Consider the following 19,130-nt stretch of genomic DNA (forward strand, 5'->3'; position numbering starts at 1 on the left):
AACTATTTTGAGTTTAATGAACATCATGTTGATGAGAGCTGGGTTAATGTCCACTGAGCTTCATCTCTGTAAGAAGCATTGTGTTTCTTGCTAAGATGTCCTTTTGCTATTTTGAAGATATAAACAATGTCTGCTGTTTTTTTTTAGTTGCCAGAAGGCACTTGGGCATAACAGGGAGACAGAGAAGGAGAAAGCAGCTGAAAATGAGGTGTGGTCATGTTCCAATCCTGTCTCCTCTATTTCTCCATTCTGTTGGGGATTTGGGGCATGTGCACATACTGCTTGCATTTTTTTGTTTGTTTGTTTTTGAGAGGGCATGTGCACTTGTCAAAGAGAGACAAATGGGAAAAAAAGGGAGAGGAGAAAGCACCTTCCAGTGAAGTGTGGTCATGCCCCAATCTGTCTCCTTCATTTCTTCATCCTATTGAGATTTGGGGCACACATGCATAAGCACCCAGTGTGTTTTTCAAGCTACTAAGTCCAGAGAGTCAAATTGTGTTTGGCCATGTGAAATCTGGATCCCGTAACCACTAGGCTACAAGGCTAGCCCCAATGTCTCCTTCTACCAGAAAAAAATATAGACAAACTGTGTTTTGCAAATTGAGGGTATTCTTCCTCATTGTTATTATATTTAAAATTTTTCCAGAGGGTGCATGTATTTGCTGGAGAGAGACACAGAGAAAGACAGAGAGAAGAAAAGCACTTGCCATGGGGAATGGTCATGCCACAAGTCTTTCTCCATTACTCCCTTCTTTTGAGATTTTGGGCATGTAAGCACATGCACTTGATGCATCTTTCAAGCCAATGTATGCAGAACTTGAACTGTGGAGTCAGCTACGTAGGATCTAGATGCCTTCACCACCACCCCACTGGCTGGCCTGATATCCTTCCTTACTAATAAACTGAGTAAAAAGCATTCATTTTGATTCCTAATACTAACAAAGAAATGCAGAAACTGTAGTTTATTGAAACAGATGTTACATTTTTTAAAAAGAGCATTAGAATGTGTTTTATTTTTTATTACATTAGCACACAAAATGATCAAGCCACATAGTGAAAACCTAATTTTGGAGAAACGGAAGTTCCCTTCTTTGTTCTTTTTAAAAAATGCTGTGTCCCACTGTGTATCACCTTTCAAAATACTCAAAATAATGTCTTCCACTGGGTTGAAACCTCACTTGGCGGTTAAAAGTTTGCACTTAAAGCTGCTTTCTTAAGGTGCTACTGAAAGTAATAAAATAAAAGCAAAGAGAGATAACATGAAACTTAAAAGTAAGCAAGAAAAAGACCTATTCAGGTAATGCAGAAGCCACATCTAGGGATATATGTATATTTCAATGAATTGACTTTCTGGTGAAAGGCACAAAAAAAAAGAAGGATGGATATTTTCCAAACTGAGCAATTCTTTAGGAAGTATGCTTGAGGATGTACTTGGCAATAAACTTGACAGCTAGCATGGTCTCTCTACAGGTTGACTTTATCCTCGATTCTGGAAGGAGAAAACCAAATTTGCCTTTATCTCGGAGCTCAAAGGCAAATGTGTGTTTGATGCCCAAGTCGTAAGCCCAGTCTAAGGAAGAACCCGATGTTGGGTCTGTAAAACATAAGCAGTAAATATTTAATTAGAGACAAATGCTAACATTTTTTTTTTTTTGAAATGGAAATCACTGGTGTAAAATTAGCAATAAAAAATAATTATGTGTACAGTTAATTGCAGTAATGAATGAAAGCAGTGGTCTGGTAGTAGATAGTGTATAATAAAACCTAATCATGACTTTGCGATCCACCATATATTTTAAATACGTGCTGCATTTTAAAAATTGCATTTGGGTTGGGTCAGTACTAAGCTGAGTTTATTTTCTGGGCACACATTGTTGCAGATGCAAATACTCTGAGCCATGAAAAACATCTGAGAAAACTCAGGAGTCACTGGTGGTTGAAATTTATCAAAAAATAAAAGAAAAAGCTATATGCAAAAGCTATATAAAATTACATTAGGTCTCTTGCTATTCATACTGGTAGGGTAAACTACTTTTGAGTTAAAAGACCAAGAGAGCTTAAATCAATTAATCTTAAATTTAAAGCTTAAATCAAAGCTTATTTTATAGTTAAAAGACCAAGAGAGCTTAAATCAATTACTTTAAGGATATATTTTATTTTTATTAGTAGATGGCATGTGTATTTGCCAAAGAGAGAAAGAGGGAGGAGTAAGCACCTCCCCATGGGCCTTGGCTATGCTGCAATCCCTTTTCCTCTGTTTCTCCACCCCATCATGATTTGGGGCATGTGCACACATGCACACATGCACACATGTATATTGCAAGCTGCCAGGGCCACGATGTGCGTCATGGTGGCCTTGTGGGATCCAGCTCTCTTAACCACTGGTCTTCAAAACCAGTCCTCGGGACATAATCCCTCAATCCAAATTTGTCGTATCAATTTTTATGAAATTTTACTAACGATGTTATTACTGGGACCAGCAGATGGTGTAATGGTTACGTTGCTGGACTCCCACATGGCTGACCACAGTTTGGGTCCCAGACCCAGTGGTTTCAAAATCATACTAGGTGCATGCATGCAGGGAGGAGAATGAAGGAGGAGGGATTGCAGTGTGGAATCCCCTCTAGGGGGTGATTTTTCACCTTGCCCCTTACTGTCTCTGTCTCTAGCTCTCTCTGGCGAGTGCTGGTGCCCTAAGGCAAAAACCTCTTTAAAAACAAAACAAAACAAAACAAGATGTTATTACTTAGCGAAAGGATAGGAAATATAAACACACACGGTATTTATATACACTTAAGGCATTTCTCTATGTAGACACATTTAAAAGTTACATACACATACAACTTCTATAAAGTATGTTATATATAACACCCTTCTAGAGGTTATAGCCATATACAAGTGCACATGTACACTATAAATGTGATTATGTCTATTTTGATTTATGTACTAGAAAAAAATAATTGTGTTCTTTTTTTCTCTTTTTTTTTTTCAAGAGAAGGACAGTCACTCCTGATGGAGTCCCCTTATGCCTTTACTCCTCTTCACTCCGGCTTCCAGCCAGCCAATGACCATGGGCACGTGTATGGATGCCTGGGGTGTCCAGGCATTCTTCTGTTGTTTTCTTCTGTTTGAAGAGCTCAACCATTATTTAAAGATAGGTCTGCAGGAAACAAATTATCTTAGTTTTCCTCTGTCTAAGAATGTCTACTTCCCATTCATTTCTGAGGAATATTCTTGCCGGATGTAGAATTTGAGGTTGATAGCTCTTCCTTTTTATCTCTTGAAAAAATGTCACTACCTTTTGACCTTCATGTTTCAAATGAGATATCTGCTGTTTTTCGCATTGTTTTCTGTCTCTAGATTGCTTCTCTCAGTTGCTGTCATGATGTCATTTTTGTCTTTAATTTTCAGAAGGTTATGGTGTGTGTTGTTATAAGTTCTTTGGGTTTATCCTGTTTGAGGTTCACTAAGTGTCTTGAGCATGCTGGTTTATGTCTTTGCCAAATTTTAGGACGTTTCACCCTTTCTTTCTTGATACATTTTCCCCTAGCACTACTTTCTTTATTCTATCTGGGACCTCAGTAACACAAATGTCTGAAAGTTGTATCTTTTTTTTTCTTTTGGAGAGGTTTTTGCTATAGTGTGCGTGTGCTCACCAGAAAGAGAGAGAGAGAAAGAGAGACAGAAAGTGAGAAATCCCCCCCCCCCCCCCAGGCAGGGGGGATGGCCACACTGCAATCCCTTCTCCTCCATATTCCTCTCGGGATCTTGGGCATGCATTGGTGGCACAAGCGCCTGGCGTGAATTTAAGCCACCGGGTCTGGGACTCAAACCATGGTCGGCTACATGGAAGTCGAGTGACATAGCCATTATGCTAACTGCTGGTCCCTGAAAATTGTATCTTTTAAAACAAGTAGTATTGAAATGCACTAAATATTATCATGTATATTTTCATGTCAACACTAAGTAAAAATTCTGTTTGAAGCAAAAGCTAAAGCCAGAGATACATAGACATAAATTGAAATGTTTGCTCTTCTGTCTCCCCTTAATGTAATCTCAGTTCGAACGTTGCTTAGGAAGTAGAGATTGCGTGTCCTGACCTATAAATCTTGACTTTATGCTTTTCAAGACGCAGAGTATATAATATGGAAGAGGTCACTGAATTGAGAACTAGGAGCAGATTTAGCAGTTTTGGTGCACAGGGAAAGCATTGAGAAAGGATCTTTGAAATTGACTTTGTAATTCATAATGAGACTCATAGATGGATCTTATTCAGGATGCAAGCTAACTGGTTCCTATCAATTCAAATAATCAGTCTTGCTTAATGGGAACAATATCAGTTATTTCTAAGATAGTAAAGGACTGGATATGGTGTCAATATGAATGAGGATCTACTGGAGCCTAGTCATGTCCATTTGGTAACTTACTATCTATGGTTGCTTTTGAGCAGTGACACCCCAACTGAGTAACTGCGACAGAGCCCCTTCCTCCAGCAAAGTTGAAACTATTAATATCTGGCCTTTTTACAGAAAATATTTGCTGATTCCTTGTATATAGAAAAAGAGACAAGAAAATCAATGCCAAGAAATCTAAGCTAATATTTAAAAAACACACAAAGACAATGCAAGTCTAAAAGATAAAGTACGACATGGCGCTGAGAATATAAGTGAAAGCAACAGAGCCAGAACCTTGGGACTGCCTTCATTAGTTCATCATACAGATGTCGGTGAATAAAATGAAGGAACACTTGAGGACAAGAAACTGGTCGTACATGACCAAAGTGGCTGAAACCGATTGTTTACCCATTTCCCATCAAGAGGCAGTGAAAAAACTACTTATGTGGGCACAAGGCCAAGTAAAAAACAGTGCAATTAAAGCTAAATGGTGGGACCAGCAGTTAGCATAATGGCTATGTTGCTGGACTCCCATGTAGTCGACCACAGTTTGTGTCCTGGACCTGATGGCTTAAAACTAACGCCGGGCACATGTTTGTGTGTGCCCGAGAGCCTGAGATCCCGAGAGGAGAATGGAGGAGAAAGGATTGTGGCGTGGCCATCCCCCCTTGAGGGGTGATTTCTTGCTTTCTGTCTCTCTGTCTGTCTGGTGAGCACACACGCCCTATAGCAAAAACCTCTTAAACAATTAAATGGTTAAAAACCAACTAATTTTGGGGGGCGGCAGGTAGCATGGTGGTTAAGAGCACTGGACTCCCACATAGCCAATCGTGGTTCAATTCCTGGACCTGGTAGTTTGCTTTCTCACTTTCTCTCTTACTCTGTCCCTCTCTTGTCAAATAAAAATCTAAGTAAAGTTAAATAAAATAATTCTGTTTTTTTAAAAAAACAGCTAATTCTTATTAGCTCCTATGAGGATTAAACATCATTGGTGGTATAAATCTGTCTTGATTCAATAACTTTGGTTGACTTTGTAACCTTGTAAAAGTTCAGTATAATTTGTCTCCAGAAAAATCTTATTCCAAGAAAGGGAAGTTTTTATTCCCTAGATTCCCATATAATTCAGAATCTTGCGTGCAAACTACAATTTAAACTAGCAATTCCAAATGTTTTAACTCTAAAAATTCTATTTGCTTCTTTAATATTTGTATAAAAGAACTAAGGAAAAGAACACAGTAAATGAAAGGAAAAACTTACAAATTGTTGATGCTATTGGGCCGTAGATGTAGCGGGTTTCATACCGAGTAGCTAGAACATCAGTGCCAATCTTGGCAACTTTGTCCTGGAGAGGAAGGAAAGTAAGAGTGGAACAATAAATAGAATATTATGTAAATATTCATTTACAGGGAACTTAAAAAAGTCACTTTTTCAGGTTACTTGGCATAGGATGGTCAAAATAAAATAAATGGTTAAATGAGAAACGTTTTTCTTTTTTCAGTAAGAAACATTGTGATTGGAAAGACTCTTGTAAATGTGTGAAATCAGCTGGATCCGTTCATGCCATTTCTGTGTTTCTACCCTTTCTTCTCTCTCTCTTTCTTTTAAACTATACCTTCTTCTTCCTCTCAGAATTTTTTTTTTTCTTCAGTTTCACTTATGTTCTTTGTTCTTTTATCTTTAACAGGTCCCGTATTGTCATGGGACTTTCTATACTCACCCAACTTCAGTGCACCAAAAAAAGGTGGCTGATTTCTCTCTAAAAGAGTTGGTTATATTAGGATTTTTCTTCTGCAATAGGATTTTATGACTTTCAGCACCTGTGAGTGTTTCATGCTGTAAGAATGATTGCCAAAATGAACTTAATGGAATATAGTCACTAACGTACTTAACATGCTTCAGTGGAATACAGTCATCAACATACTTGCACTCCAAATTAAGATTATACATTTAGTCTACATATATAATATTATAACAAAGAACTCTGTTGTTTTCAATTTGTTGTGCAAGAACTCTTATTTTACTCAAAGTGGCTTATCGTGCATATATACATTTTTAAAATCTATAGTGTCACTTTCCTAACAGTAGATAGAAATTGTCTTGCTGGATCTTTGCATAAATTAATCAACTGATGGGTTTGATTCTCAGCTAGACTTGTTGAATGACTCTAAGGGCCACATCTTGCTTGTATATTTTCTTTGTTGTCGGTACACACATATCTGAACAATCGCTTCAAATCTCTTTTCCAACTAAAAGTAAATGCTGTTGTACTGAATACAATTGACCGAGGTATAAATAAAAGTTGTGACCTAGTTGTAAATTAAAACATTTTTTATAAGGCCGTATTTGAACCTCAGCTTTTATTGACTGTGCTATATTTACCAACCATGATGGAATTTAGGATGAGAACATTATCAGCTTTACTACTTTTCTTTTACGGCCATTAAAATATTTATCCCTCAATCCATCCATTAGCTCTGTCAATTCCTCTAATTCTTTGGAACCCAAATGGGAAATTTTTTCTCTTTAAACTCACATGCTCCAATTGATTTTTATAGAAAGGCAAATGATGGTTAATGGACATTGTTCTGGAAAGACAGCCTATTACTCGTGAGGAAGCTTCACAAAAATTCATCATGATCTTCCTCTGGATAGTGAAAGAGTTACCACAGGGCTGGCCATGCAGCACAGAGGTTAAGTGCAGTGCTTAGGAAGCTGGAGCCCACATGGCTGACTGAGATCTATATCTTGGCACAGTGGCTTGAAGACACACTGGGCACAGGTACAAGTGTGCCCATAATTCTGACAGGATGGAGAAATGGAGGAACAAGGATTGCTGTGTGGCACATTCCACTTGGGTGGGGGTGCGGGGAGAAGGGTCTCTCTCTGGTGTGTGCACCTGCCCACTGGAAATAATTTTTTAAAAAAGAATTACTCTAATATCCTTTCCAAGATGATCAGGAAGAGGCAGACACAAGGAATCGATCTCCTTAGTTCTGGTGTCTCAGGGGACCGGACTAGCAAAGGCCTTTTCTGTTCTATTAGACTTTTGCTGTGTGTGGGTTTGCAGTAAGAATTGGAGTACATGCTAAACTCCACAAGGAGCTGCGTGCTAACAGAATTGTTCTCTGGATGGCCTAGCTATTTCTCCTTCCTGACTTTTTCTTAGGATCACATTGAAAAATCTTATTATCTCTATACTTTTGTCAAATGAAAAATAAATCTAAAGATCATGATTTTTAACTCCAATGCAATCCTAATTAGCTCATTTCTTTGGAATGAAGATGTGAAGCTGTTTCAGTCTAACCCAAGTTAATGAAGAACAGGCTGAATGTCAATGACGTCATGAATGTATAAACCACAGACGTGTTTCCACATACCAGGTCCCCATGGTTGGGTGGCTTGTCTGTTGTATACCCATAGGGAAACAATAGCATCTGGGAGTAGGAATGGAAAGTGATGTATGCCTTGATGGTTTTCAGGTGGCTTCGAATGAAGTCAGTGACAGCTTTCGTTTCTTTCTCAGACTCTGGTGCAGGGCCCCTGTAGATGTCCTGACAGGGATTTCCTGTGTTATGAAAAGCTGCAGAAGACATGTATGGATGAAATCACAATATGCCCCGTCCTCGCAGCCCTGCCTTTTCTGATGTGGAGTTACTAAATATTTGGAACATTTTGGCCTCTCCTGTTTTCAGGGCTGCTTCAGTGTCTGTGATGTGGTAGTCACTGCAGACTGATTTTGCACACACATTTCAGATTGTACCAGAATTCGCCCCCAGGAATATTCTCGGTTTTGTTTACTTCTTCTTTTCCTAGGGTCACAAGAATAGTAAACCTGAAATAGACCAGGACTTGGAGTCAGAGAGACACCAGTTCCAATTCAACCCTAGCTCTCACTCACTGGGGACTGATATAAATGATCTTCTCTGAGCCTGAGTTTCTTTAGCTTGTTTCAGCAAAATGAATAGCTGCTCTGAGGGCCAGCAGGTGGCAGGGAGGTTAAGGTGCTGGATCTCACATGGCCAACTCCCCAATTAGAGTCCCTGACCCGGTGGCTTGAAAATCAAGCTGGTACATGTACATGCATGTCGAAAATCCTGAGAAGAGAATGGAGAATGGAAGAGAAGGGATTGCAACATGACCATACTCCCTGATGGAGGAGGTGTGATTTCTCACTTTCTCTCTCTCACTTTCACTCTTGCTCTCTCTCTGGCAAGTGTATAGCAAAAACAAAATAAATAACTGGTGTGATTATCATAGCCATTGTGGCAGAAGAGAGTTAAGAGCAGAGATGGTATTTTCAATGAAATTAGGTAAAGAAGAAAAATATGAATGAGGGTCCTACAGTTGGTGTAATGGCTACGTTGCTGGACTCCCATGTAGTCGACTGCAGTTCAAGTCCTGGACCCGGTGGCTTAAACTCACACTGGGCGCGTGTGCGTGTGTGCCTAAGATCCTGAGAAGAGAATGGAGGAGAAGGGATTGCTGCGTGGCCATTCCCCCTGGAGGGTGATTTCTCACTTTCTGTCTCTCTTTGTCTTTCTGGAGAGCGCACGTGCCCTATAGCGAAAACTTCTCCCCCCCCAAAAAAAAAAAACAAAAGAAAAATATAAACGAGGCAGTGATATTTCTCCTTGGAAGTGTGTAATGATAAAGTCATAGTTGTGCAACAACTACAACATCATCTGATGTAGACTGCTGTTTATCACTGTATTCCTGTTAGGCTTTTTTATTTTATTTTTTTTAATTTAAACTTTCTTTATCTCAGATGTTTCTTTTCATTAATCTTGTGAAGAGCTACCTGTATGTTGGTTTTAGCCACTGGTATTGCTCAGCTTTTATCAGACCAGGAAGAATCAAGATATGAGGTCTCTATTCTGATGATCTGGATTTGTGCATATCTAAATTGTGCCTGATTTTCAGCAAGCTAGAGATATTAAATAAGAGATGGCTTGATACACAGTCCCTGCTTCCCCACTTCCTCCCACATGGTTAAAACATTCACGATCCCTTGATGGCATGACGACTAGCTTCCATTTTATAGGTAAGAAAATGACTATTCAAACAGGGAATTCCTATTTTTACTGAAACAAATAAGTGGTTTCTTAAGTTCGGTGTCTAAATGTTCTTTTTAGCAATTTTCTTTGAGACCAAGTCTGCTACTCACAGTTCCAGGAAACATTAAAATTCCTGTTGAGGTCAGTGCCAATGCATTTGGAGTTTTGGTTTTTGGACCGATTTTTTCTCCACATGCGGTTCTGCCGGATAGAATGATTGAAGTGTTTACACAAGATCAGTTTGTCTTTTTCAATTTGATCACTTCAGATTCTCTCTGCTGGTGTCTACAGTTTTATTTGAAATCTATCTAGTTAACTTGAGGCCCTTTATGATAAAGAAAAAATATTGTTTTCTTACAGCTTATAGTACTTCCAAAAACATGATTTACAATATTAATGTTCTTAGGCCTTCATGAAACTATTTGGTTAGTTTTAAAACCTATTGATTAGTTCTAGGTATTAGAAAATGAACCACAGTGTTCTAAAATTACCTATAATTTAAATGATAACTTCATTATATCTTTCACCATAGATTTAGATGTAATGCAGGTCAAATCATGACTATTGGAACATAATTTTCAGTAAAGAACTTGAGGTGAAAATCTAAAAGTTCGGTATTAATCTTATTCGACAACAGTACAATAAAAGAATCCTGTTAAAAGACAAATAGACACCTATGCTTCGCCTTCATTTTTTGAGTACAACAGTTTCATCTCAAATTCCAAACTGATGAAATATATGACTTTTGCTTTGAAATTAATGTACCATAATGTCTTTAAGTGATTTTATTCTGAAGTTATTATATGCTTTTGCCACATAGTACAATTATACATTTCTGGCTTATTTATTACTGCTTACTTATTTTTTTCTACATTACTAGCTTAAATTTATTACTGCTTATTTACTTTTTCCTACATTCCTAGCTTTAGCAGCAAAAACTTCATATTATCTCAAGGGCACCTATGTAATCAGGAAATTATGCTTGATTCAGTCTGAAAATGAGAATTAAAATCATGTATATACTCTTCTGAATGGAATTAACTCATTACCTAAATTTTAAACTTAATGCATAACGATCAATGTGCATTAAAACTAGTAAGTAATATATCATACAAATGCAAATACAAGAGTGCAGAGCAGTACCTGTGTCCAAGACCAGATATATCCATCAACGTTGAACACAGGAAGTACATAAAAATTCATTCGGTCCAAGAGTTTGGTCATAATTTTTTTTCTTCCATAAGTTTTGATTGCCTGTGGGTAGGGAAAAATTAAGCTATTGCTGTGAAGTTTGAATGCCATGTGGGAAGCTGTCATTAAAGTAGTGTTAACTACCATTCCTTGAGTCATTTACCCGTAGTCACAGGATTTCAAACATGTTCCCTACTCCTAAGGCCCTTATCGATTACAAGGAAAAAAAAAGTCAGACTAGTAAAATTAATTGAAAGAAGCATTCTTTAAAGGATCAATGAATAATCAAGGCCTGTTGCATTCCAAATGTAGCCTGTAAAATTTGTTTCACAGGAAAATTAGAGGTCAAGTTGAAAATTAGCAGTACACATGATTTTTTTTTCTTTTTATTTGTTTATTTTTTTAGAGAGATTTTTGCTATGGGGGGTGTGCGCTCACTGGAGAGACAGAGATAGAAAGCAAGAAATCACCGCCCCCACCTCCCGCCTGGGTGGTGATGGCCAGGTCACAATCTCTTCCTCTCCATTCTCCTCTTCGGATCTTGGGCACACACACACATGTGCCTGGCATGAATTTTAATGCCACTGGATCTGGGACTTGAACTGTGGTCAACCATGTGGGAGTCCAGCAACATAAACATTAAGCCATCTGCTGCTCCCATGTACACTTTATTTTAAATGGATTCTTTCCTTCACATTCTTTACATAAATATAGGATAAATTTGTAAGCACAAGAATATGAAAATATTGGAAAGGATTCATAAAATAGTTATGAATAGGATTAAAAATTCATTTCTACCAATAAAAACTCAAAAATTTAGAGATTATTCAAACAACTTTTCCCCCCTCATGTTTGAATACAATTTATCCAATTATTTAGACTTCCTATAGCTACTTAAAATGTCTTTTATCAGTCTTGGAAAATCCCCTCTGTATTGGAGCTAAGAGATTTTTTTTTTTTTCTCTATATGTACTTTTTTTAGGAGGCGAGTGAGGGGAACTCTTGGCCCTCATTTGGAGAACTAAAACAACTGCAGGGATAAGTCAATTCACCTACAGATTCTTTCCTAGTGAAAGTATCCATGCCCAGAAAAAAAACTGTCCCATGTCACCCGTAATTCTACTAGTGAGTTATGTATTGAAGCTGAAAGAAAGAGAATGTCAAAAGACAGCTGGGGGCATGGTGATTAAGGTGGCTCGAGCCCACTGGCTTACTGTGTGGTACAAGTCCCTGAACAGTGGCTTGAAAAAATGCTGGGTGCTGTGTGTGCATGCCCAAAATCTGGAAAGGAAGAAAAACTGGAGAAGGAATTGCATCATGACCATGCCCCATAGGAGTGTTTTCTAACTCCTCCCTGACAATCCCTCCTTTCCAACCTTCTGCTTTTTTAAAATTTCTCTCCAGCAGCACACATGCCCTCTAGCAAAATTAAAAAAAAGAGAGAGAGAGAGAGAAAGAAAGAAAGAAAGAGAGAAAGAGAGAGAGAGAGAGAAAGAAAGAAAGAAAGAAAGAAAGAAAGAAAGAAAGAAATTGATAATAAGAGTCAGAATACAAAAGCAGTAGAAGGAGGAGAATAGTGAAGATACAAATTAGATTTACATTTAGATTTACATTTTAAAAAGTTAAATCATACTTGAAAAGAAAATTTAAGAATGAACACTTCAAGAACGTGTGTAGCCAGTGAAATAACTAAACCAAAACTAAAGGTCCATGTTTTGATCTCATTGAAAAAAGGTCAAATATGTAGGCTGTCACATGAAGGTAGCTTCAGATTTTTCATATATAACTATAGGAAAAACTTTCATATTCAGCCCCCAAAAAGTTTCTGTTCATTTCATAAACTCTCAGCTGGAGTTCAAGAAGTTTGAAGGAAGGTGTCAATTTGATAAAAACTGCAATGAGGAGTAAAATCCAGCGCAGTTATTCCCTGACAGCACCAAATGTGGGCTCTTCTAGTTAAGTGGAACTGCACTCATTTGGAAAGGGGTGTCACCACTCAGTGAAGTGCTAGAGATTTGACTGTCGAAAAATTGTGAGTGTTCCGATTCACTTACCTGATAGACAAACCACTGGCAGAATGCTGGGGAGACCCATTCTCGTGCATGAATTCCGCAGTCCATAAAAATAGCCTTTCTACTTTCACCTCCTTTCCCAATCTATTTAAAAATAAACTCGAGATATTATTTTGCACGAACTCACACATCGATCCCTCATCGTCCAATAACACATTCGTATTCTCAAAGCAACTCTTGAGCATCTATTGCTGAATGAGAACAGTGCATGCTTGTACAATAGGGAGGACAATAGCACTATCATTGAAAGTCTATACATAATTCATAATCTATAACATTGTATGTTTAAAAATTATTTCTTAGTGTCAGAGCTGTTTATAGGTTTTTTTTTTTAAATCATAATCTTTTATTTTCCCCATTTTTATTGCTAGTATGCTATATTCTGAGAAATAGATTCTAGTCACTTCTGTTCCTGCCATTTCCTTGTTTTTCTGGCTTCATGAACTAGGCATATTTAGCCTGGAGTGGAGAAGATTTTGTGTTATGTTTGGAGAGAGGAGGAGGAATAGTACTGGATATTCGAAGAGCTGTCATTTTGAAGGGCATTTACATTTGTTTTGGATGGTCAGAGACAATGAATAGATGGGGGTTCAGGGTAAGCATGGTCTTCCTAGTTACTAAGGGGTGGCTGTAGGAGCCAGTATCTTTTGTTGAACACGAATTCAGCAACAGCTGAATGGCAGTCATCTGATCTGCTGTTGAAGAAAATCTGTCAACACAGGGTTGAAATCCCTAACATACTGTCGTGTGAACCTATGATACTTTAATGTCTCTTTATGATAGTCATTCCTCAGTTTCAGTGAATGTTTGTTTTTTAATTGCCAGAGAGCACACATGCTCACCAGGGGAGTGGGTAGAGAAAGCATTCCCCATTGGGGTCTGTTGACATGGCAGTTCTTTCTCTTCCATTTCTCCAACCAGTCAGGATTTAGGGCACTCATACACACATGCCTGGCTGCTATACTCAGTATTCTAACCTAGTTGGCCATACGGAATCCAGCTTCCTTACCATTAGGGCATAGGACTGACCCATCGCAATGGGTAAACAAGGGTTTTATACATCAGGGACATCAAAACTCTTATAAAAGCTCTGAGATAAGGTATTTATCCAGTTTGGTCCACTGTGCTGTCTTTGTCAAATGTTTATTAAGAAACTTTCCTGGTTCTACTGAAAACATCTGTTCTTGAATGCATGTCCAGCGCTTAAATGTTCTTCAAAAGACAAGACTTTTCACTGTCTCACAATTAACTCAGTTGTGTCAGAAGATAACTTTTAAATTCATGCCTTCCAACAATAATAATAATAAATGATTCTTGAATTATTTTTACCTGGAGAACATAGAGTGGATTATCTTCAACTGTAGACCCAATTTGAATACGAGAGACCATTTTGGGATTCTTATTCACCATTTTTTCAGTCCAAGCCACAATCTTAAAGAGTAAAATCAAATTCGAGGAATTAGAATGAGAGAAAACTAAATGACAAGTATGGAGGCCCCCTCTTTTTTGCAGTATGGGCAGTTTGTACTGTACCTTGTCCCAGCTATTGTATTTCCTGTAGCTGTGCCTGCCTGGCTTGTCTTCCTTAACGTCAAACTGCTTCTCAATCTCTTCCTGTAGATCATTAATCAGGATTCTGTTTGACAAGGGGAATGATGAAATATGCACTTTATCATGGGAAGAAAGACACAGTTATCTTTCCTTTGCAGAAAATCTCTCTTCCTTCTCTTCTATCTTCAGTCAAGTTTGTCTTGCTTCTTCATTACTCTCTCTAGCCCTCTCCTTTAGACGTGTCATGTGTCTGACTTCTGATCTCACCATTTATCTAGCACTGTGCCGTCCAAGTTGATAGTGACTGTAGAGCTCTTCAAATGGGAGGAGACAGAAAATTCTGTATTGTGTAGACAGCGTCTTTTGAAAACTTAGTATAAAAATTATGTAAAATACCTCACTGATAAGGTTTATACTGTTCACAGGTTGAAAAAATAATTCAGCTGTATTGGGTTAAGTAAAATACTTTGCTAAAGGTAATTTCATCTGTTCCTTTTTACATTTTTAATGTGGCTACTGGAATGCTTAAAATGGCACATGTGACTCTTCTTATCCTTGTCCAAATCACACACACACACTCACATATACGCAACACGGGGAGCAATGCACAGCAATGATGGATCTTTTTATGCACAAATCTATAGCTAATCCCTTATAATTTTATACTTTGAGAGCTCAAAAAAAACCTAAATGATAATAATGATAAAAATAATTATACTAAGCAAGTATACCATGTACTATGCATGGCTCTAACCTCTTTATGTATATCAGTTCTTTTTTTTAAAGAATTATTTTACCTATTTATTTATTTATTTTAATTTGGCCAGAGAGGTAGAGAGTATGAGAGAGAGAGACAGAGAGAGAAAGAGAGAAAGCAAGCTGCCAGGTCTGGGACTTGAACCACAGTTAGCCATGTGGGAGTCCAGCTCCCTTAATCACCACGCCATCTGTTGGCCCCGAAAGTTATTCTTAGCTAAGTATTTTTTTTCTTTTTCTTTTCTTTTCTTTTCTTTTTTTCTTTTTTTTTTTAAGAGTGTTTTTTGCTATAGGGCTTGTCTGCTTGCCAGAAAGACAGAGAGAGACACAGAGACAGAAAGTGAGAAATCATCCCTGAGGGGTATGGCCATGCCGCAATCCCTTCTCCTCTACTCTCAGAGAGAGAGAGAGAGAGAGAGAGAGAGAGAGAAAGTGAGAAAGGAAGCTGCCAGGTCCAGGACTCAAACCATGGTTAGCCATGTGGGAGTCTAATGACCTTAACCACTACACCACCTGCCAGCCCCAGTTCATTTTATTTTTTAAAATAGCATGAGTACATACAGGAGAGAGAGAGAGAAAGACACCTTCAATGGAGTCTCATGCCACGATCCCCTTTCCCCATCCATCCAGCTTCCCAGGGCACCCATGCCTGGCATGTTTTAAAGTCAGTCTGATGTTCCGTACTCAGGGTCAGCCACCTAGCTTCCAGCCTTGCAGAGTACTTACATTACTGCTGTGCTACAGAGGCTGGGCCTGTTAATTCATTTAATTGTCCCTTAAGATGATTATTTTTGTCTTACACATGAGAAAACTGAAGGATAAAATGTTTAAATAACTTACCTATGATTATAGAGCTAGAAAATGGCTAGGAGGTTTGACGACTAACAAAGTTGGGGCTCAGAGGCTCATTCCTACATCCTCTTCCCATCCCCAAACTATCTAGACAGAAGGACTTAGCAAACACTGATGTCAGTGATCCCTTGATGAAGGTGCAGATGACCCAATGCACATTGAGAGTGTCAGTAACCTTTGAGGATATCATTCTTTTCTGGTGCGGTATAAAATTTCATTTCATTTCTATACCCAGGAGAGGGTATCCAGTAGGAGGTACTGGCTGCTACTGGTGGTTTCTTTGCATATGTTTTGCTAGGGAGCTCAGCCCATCAACAGGACTGAGTATGAGCTTAATATGCCAAGACATGGAGAGGGTGTTTGGAATGAAGAGAACCACTTTTTTAGCTGGGTGAATCAGAAACTTGAAGAAGGAATGGAGGAAGTTCAGAATGGTGGGAAGCTACTCAAAGCACTAAATGAGCTTGATTTTTGCCTTCACACTGTCCTTAACTGGTCCATACACACAGCCTCCCTGATCCTGAGAAAGCTGGAGCAGGGATGGATTCCTGTAGAAAGTTCTTGGTGTCTAAATGAATATCACTGTCGAGCTTTGATTGGTCTCAACCTGGAGAAAATGGCTTTAAATCATGGTGAGAACAAGTAAGGCTCTGGAGAAGAAGCTACAATGGGACCCCTCCTCCTATTGACAAGTCACATCCTTATCACCTGGAGATCTACAGTGAATGAAAGTGTAAAGTGTGCAGTGTACCCTTGGATTAACTACTGTGTTCTGAAAGCTTAAAGGAGGTTCTACAGAGACTCCTTTCCTATTGGAATGAAAGGATTGCTCAGGAAGTGTTAAGAGGCAATACCATTCTGATATCTGCTCATGGCAATAGCAGTAGAGCACTTCTGAAATGACTGGAAGGTATCTCAGATGAAGACATTATCAACATTACTCTTGCTACTGGAGTTCCCATTCTCTTGGAACTGGATGAAAACCTGCATGCTGTTGGCCTTACGAGTTCTTGAGTGCCCAAGAGAGTATCCAAGCAGCCATTAAGAAAGTAGAGGATCAAGGAAAAGTGAAACAAACTGGAAAATAGAGTCTTTCCAAGTGTGACTAGGAATAGATGCAAAAAGGAGTGGCATGCAGTGCGTGATGGGTCTCTATCTCTTTCCCAAAAAATTCCAGAGCTAGGGAGTGGGGGCAGTTGTCTAAGTGACTAGGTGCTTGATCTTGCCCTAGAGAAGTCTTTAGAATGCCTGAGTCATAAACGTTATGAATTAGCTTTCCTGCGAGCCTTGTTTAGTTTCCTAACTAGTAACCAGTGAGGTTTAATCAAGGTCATAAGTTTTTGAGCTGGGAGAGTAACAGGTAGAGATGAAATTTAAGGTATTCATCCACCAGTAAATCATTACTGAGTTGCCACTGACAGGCACTCGTCCAGTGAGTATTCCACTTTTATATTTAATGAGATTTCCTGGGGTGGTAGCGAGAAATATTGGATAATATTCTGTACATATTTACTACTCATCTCTTCCTCTAGGGAAAGGGATGCTTTGACAATAAGACCAAAGACCCATTAAATGGAAAATAACAAGTGGAGAGATTGGAACTCAAGAAGAGCCTATAATACCATTGCAGTGATAGTAACAAGATTTTTTAACTTGTCTCTAATTGGGAGACTTCCTTTGTTTGACATTAAGTAGAATTCCTTTATGACCACTAGAATGAGAAACAGCTAGACAATGATGGCTGTTTATATTCTCTTTCATTTTGTTTCTGGTTTTTGAACTTTAGTCTTTGGGTACTTACCATTGGCTTAAAAATAAAGTTCAGGGATTTCCAATGCCAAAAATAATTCATGTCTATAATGATAGTCCTCTCCCTAAAGGTAAACTATATTCACTATATTCTATTGCAGGGCAGAGGACTATAGCCTATAATGAAAATATTAAAAACATTTTTCGAAGTTTTATTTATCTAAACAATTTCCTTACTTGGATTGTCTCATTTCTTTTTGACTTCATGTAAATAAAGGCATTAACCTACTTTTGGTAATGGACTGTACATGTGTTTTTCATCTGTTAGTAATGAGTTCTATATACAAGAAGGTGCCGTATGTCTTTTAATGTTCATCCTAGTTTTTTAGGACAGTATTATGCATTTTTTAAAAACCACCATAAATTCTATTAAATAAGAAAACAGTGGCCCATGGTCAAACATTCTTGGGTTCCAACCTCGTTTCTGCTACTTACTAATTTTTAAATCCTATTTAGAGGGACCAGCAGTTGGCATAATGGCTATGTTGCTGGACTCCCATGTAGTTGGACTGTGGTTCGAGTCCTGGACCCGGTGGCTTAAACTCACACCAGGTGCATGTGTGTGCGTGCCCAAGATCCCGAGAGGAGAGTGGAGGAGAAGGGATTGCGGCGTGGCAATCCCCCCTGGGGGGTGATTTCTCACTTTCTCTCTCTGTCTTTCTGGCGAGTGCATGTGCCCTATAGCAAAAACCTCTAAAAAAAATGACAGTAGTATATGAGTGTGCCCACATGAGAGAAATACCCTTAGCCGGGTCTCATCATGCCATAATCTCCTTTTCTGGGGCCTTCCAGCTTGTTAGAATCTAGAGTTTATGCATGTACCTACCCAGCATATTTAGGTCCACAAGTCAGGGATCCAAACTCCTGGTGACCCTGTGACTTCTATAGTTCGATATGCTACCGACTGTGCTCTGTTCTACCAAGGCTAGGGTGAGCCACTTAATACGTAATGTGATCTTGGGCAGTTTAATAAGTTTCTGAGCCTCAGTTTTCTCATTTTTATTAGGTTGTATTTTTCCATGTTTTTCTATGCAAAAATGACATTCTTGACGACTCAACAGCATGGAACCAAATAGCCCACCTGGGACTGTGGTGAGAATAAAATGCAATAAAAATGGAAGTGCTTGACATGCCTTGGTCCCAGTACCTCGGTAAAAAAGTGAAGCCGAGGGACCAGCAGAGGGTATAATGGTTATACCACTGGACTCTCACCTTCCATGGAGTCAACCACAGTTGGAGTCTGGGACTTGGCGACCTAAAAGACTCACGCTGGGTGCGTATGTGCATGCCCGAGACTGCAAAAGGAGAATGGAGAAGAGATTGTGGCATGGCCATCCCCCTCCCAACCCAAGGTGATTTCTCACTTTTTATGTCTGTCTCTCTGTCTCTCCTGCAAGCACATGCACCCTGTAGCAAACATTTCTCTTTAAAAAAAAAAAAAAAAAAAAAGA

General features: G+C 38.7%; 1 protein-coding gene and 1 pseudogene across 1 annotated transcript in view; one reads left to right on the forward strand and one right to left on the reverse strand.

The window, feature by feature from the left end:
• Positions 1 to 953: 953 nt before the first annotated feature.
• The window catches only part of CPA3 (carboxypeptidase A3), a 30,813-nt gene continuing 12,636 nt past the window's right edge, over positions 954 to 19,130 (reverse strand). The window contains exons 4-11 of the mRNA XM_006150907.3: positions 14,245 to 14,347; positions 14,041 to 14,142; positions 12,694 to 12,795; positions 10,592 to 10,702; positions 9,559 to 9,649; positions 7,772 to 7,974; positions 5,652 to 5,736; positions 954 to 1,594 (exon numbers count right to left, since the gene is read on the reverse strand). Of these exons, the coding sequence (XP_006150969.1) occupies positions 1,407 to 1,594; positions 5,652 to 5,736; positions 7,772 to 7,974; positions 9,559 to 9,649; positions 10,592 to 10,702; positions 12,694 to 12,795; positions 14,041 to 14,142; positions 14,245 to 14,347 (985 nt within the window). The 3' untranslated portion in view covers positions 954 to 1,406. The remainder of the gene's footprint in view (positions 1,595 to 5,651; positions 5,737 to 7,771; positions 7,975 to 9,558; positions 9,650 to 10,591; positions 10,703 to 12,693; positions 12,796 to 14,040; positions 14,143 to 14,244; positions 14,348 to 19,130) is intronic.
• LOC102470710 (bisphosphoglycerate mutase pseudogene) lies at positions 16,022 to 16,958 on the forward strand (annotated as a pseudogene).

Source organism: Tupaia chinensis, unplaced genomic scaffold (genome assembly GCF_000334495.1).
Source record: "Tupaia chinensis unplaced genomic scaffold, TupChi_1.0 Scaffold000304_1, whole genome shotgun sequence".
Lineage (NCBI taxonomy): Eukaryota > Metazoa > Chordata > Mammalia > Scandentia > Tupaiidae > Tupaia > Tupaia belangeri.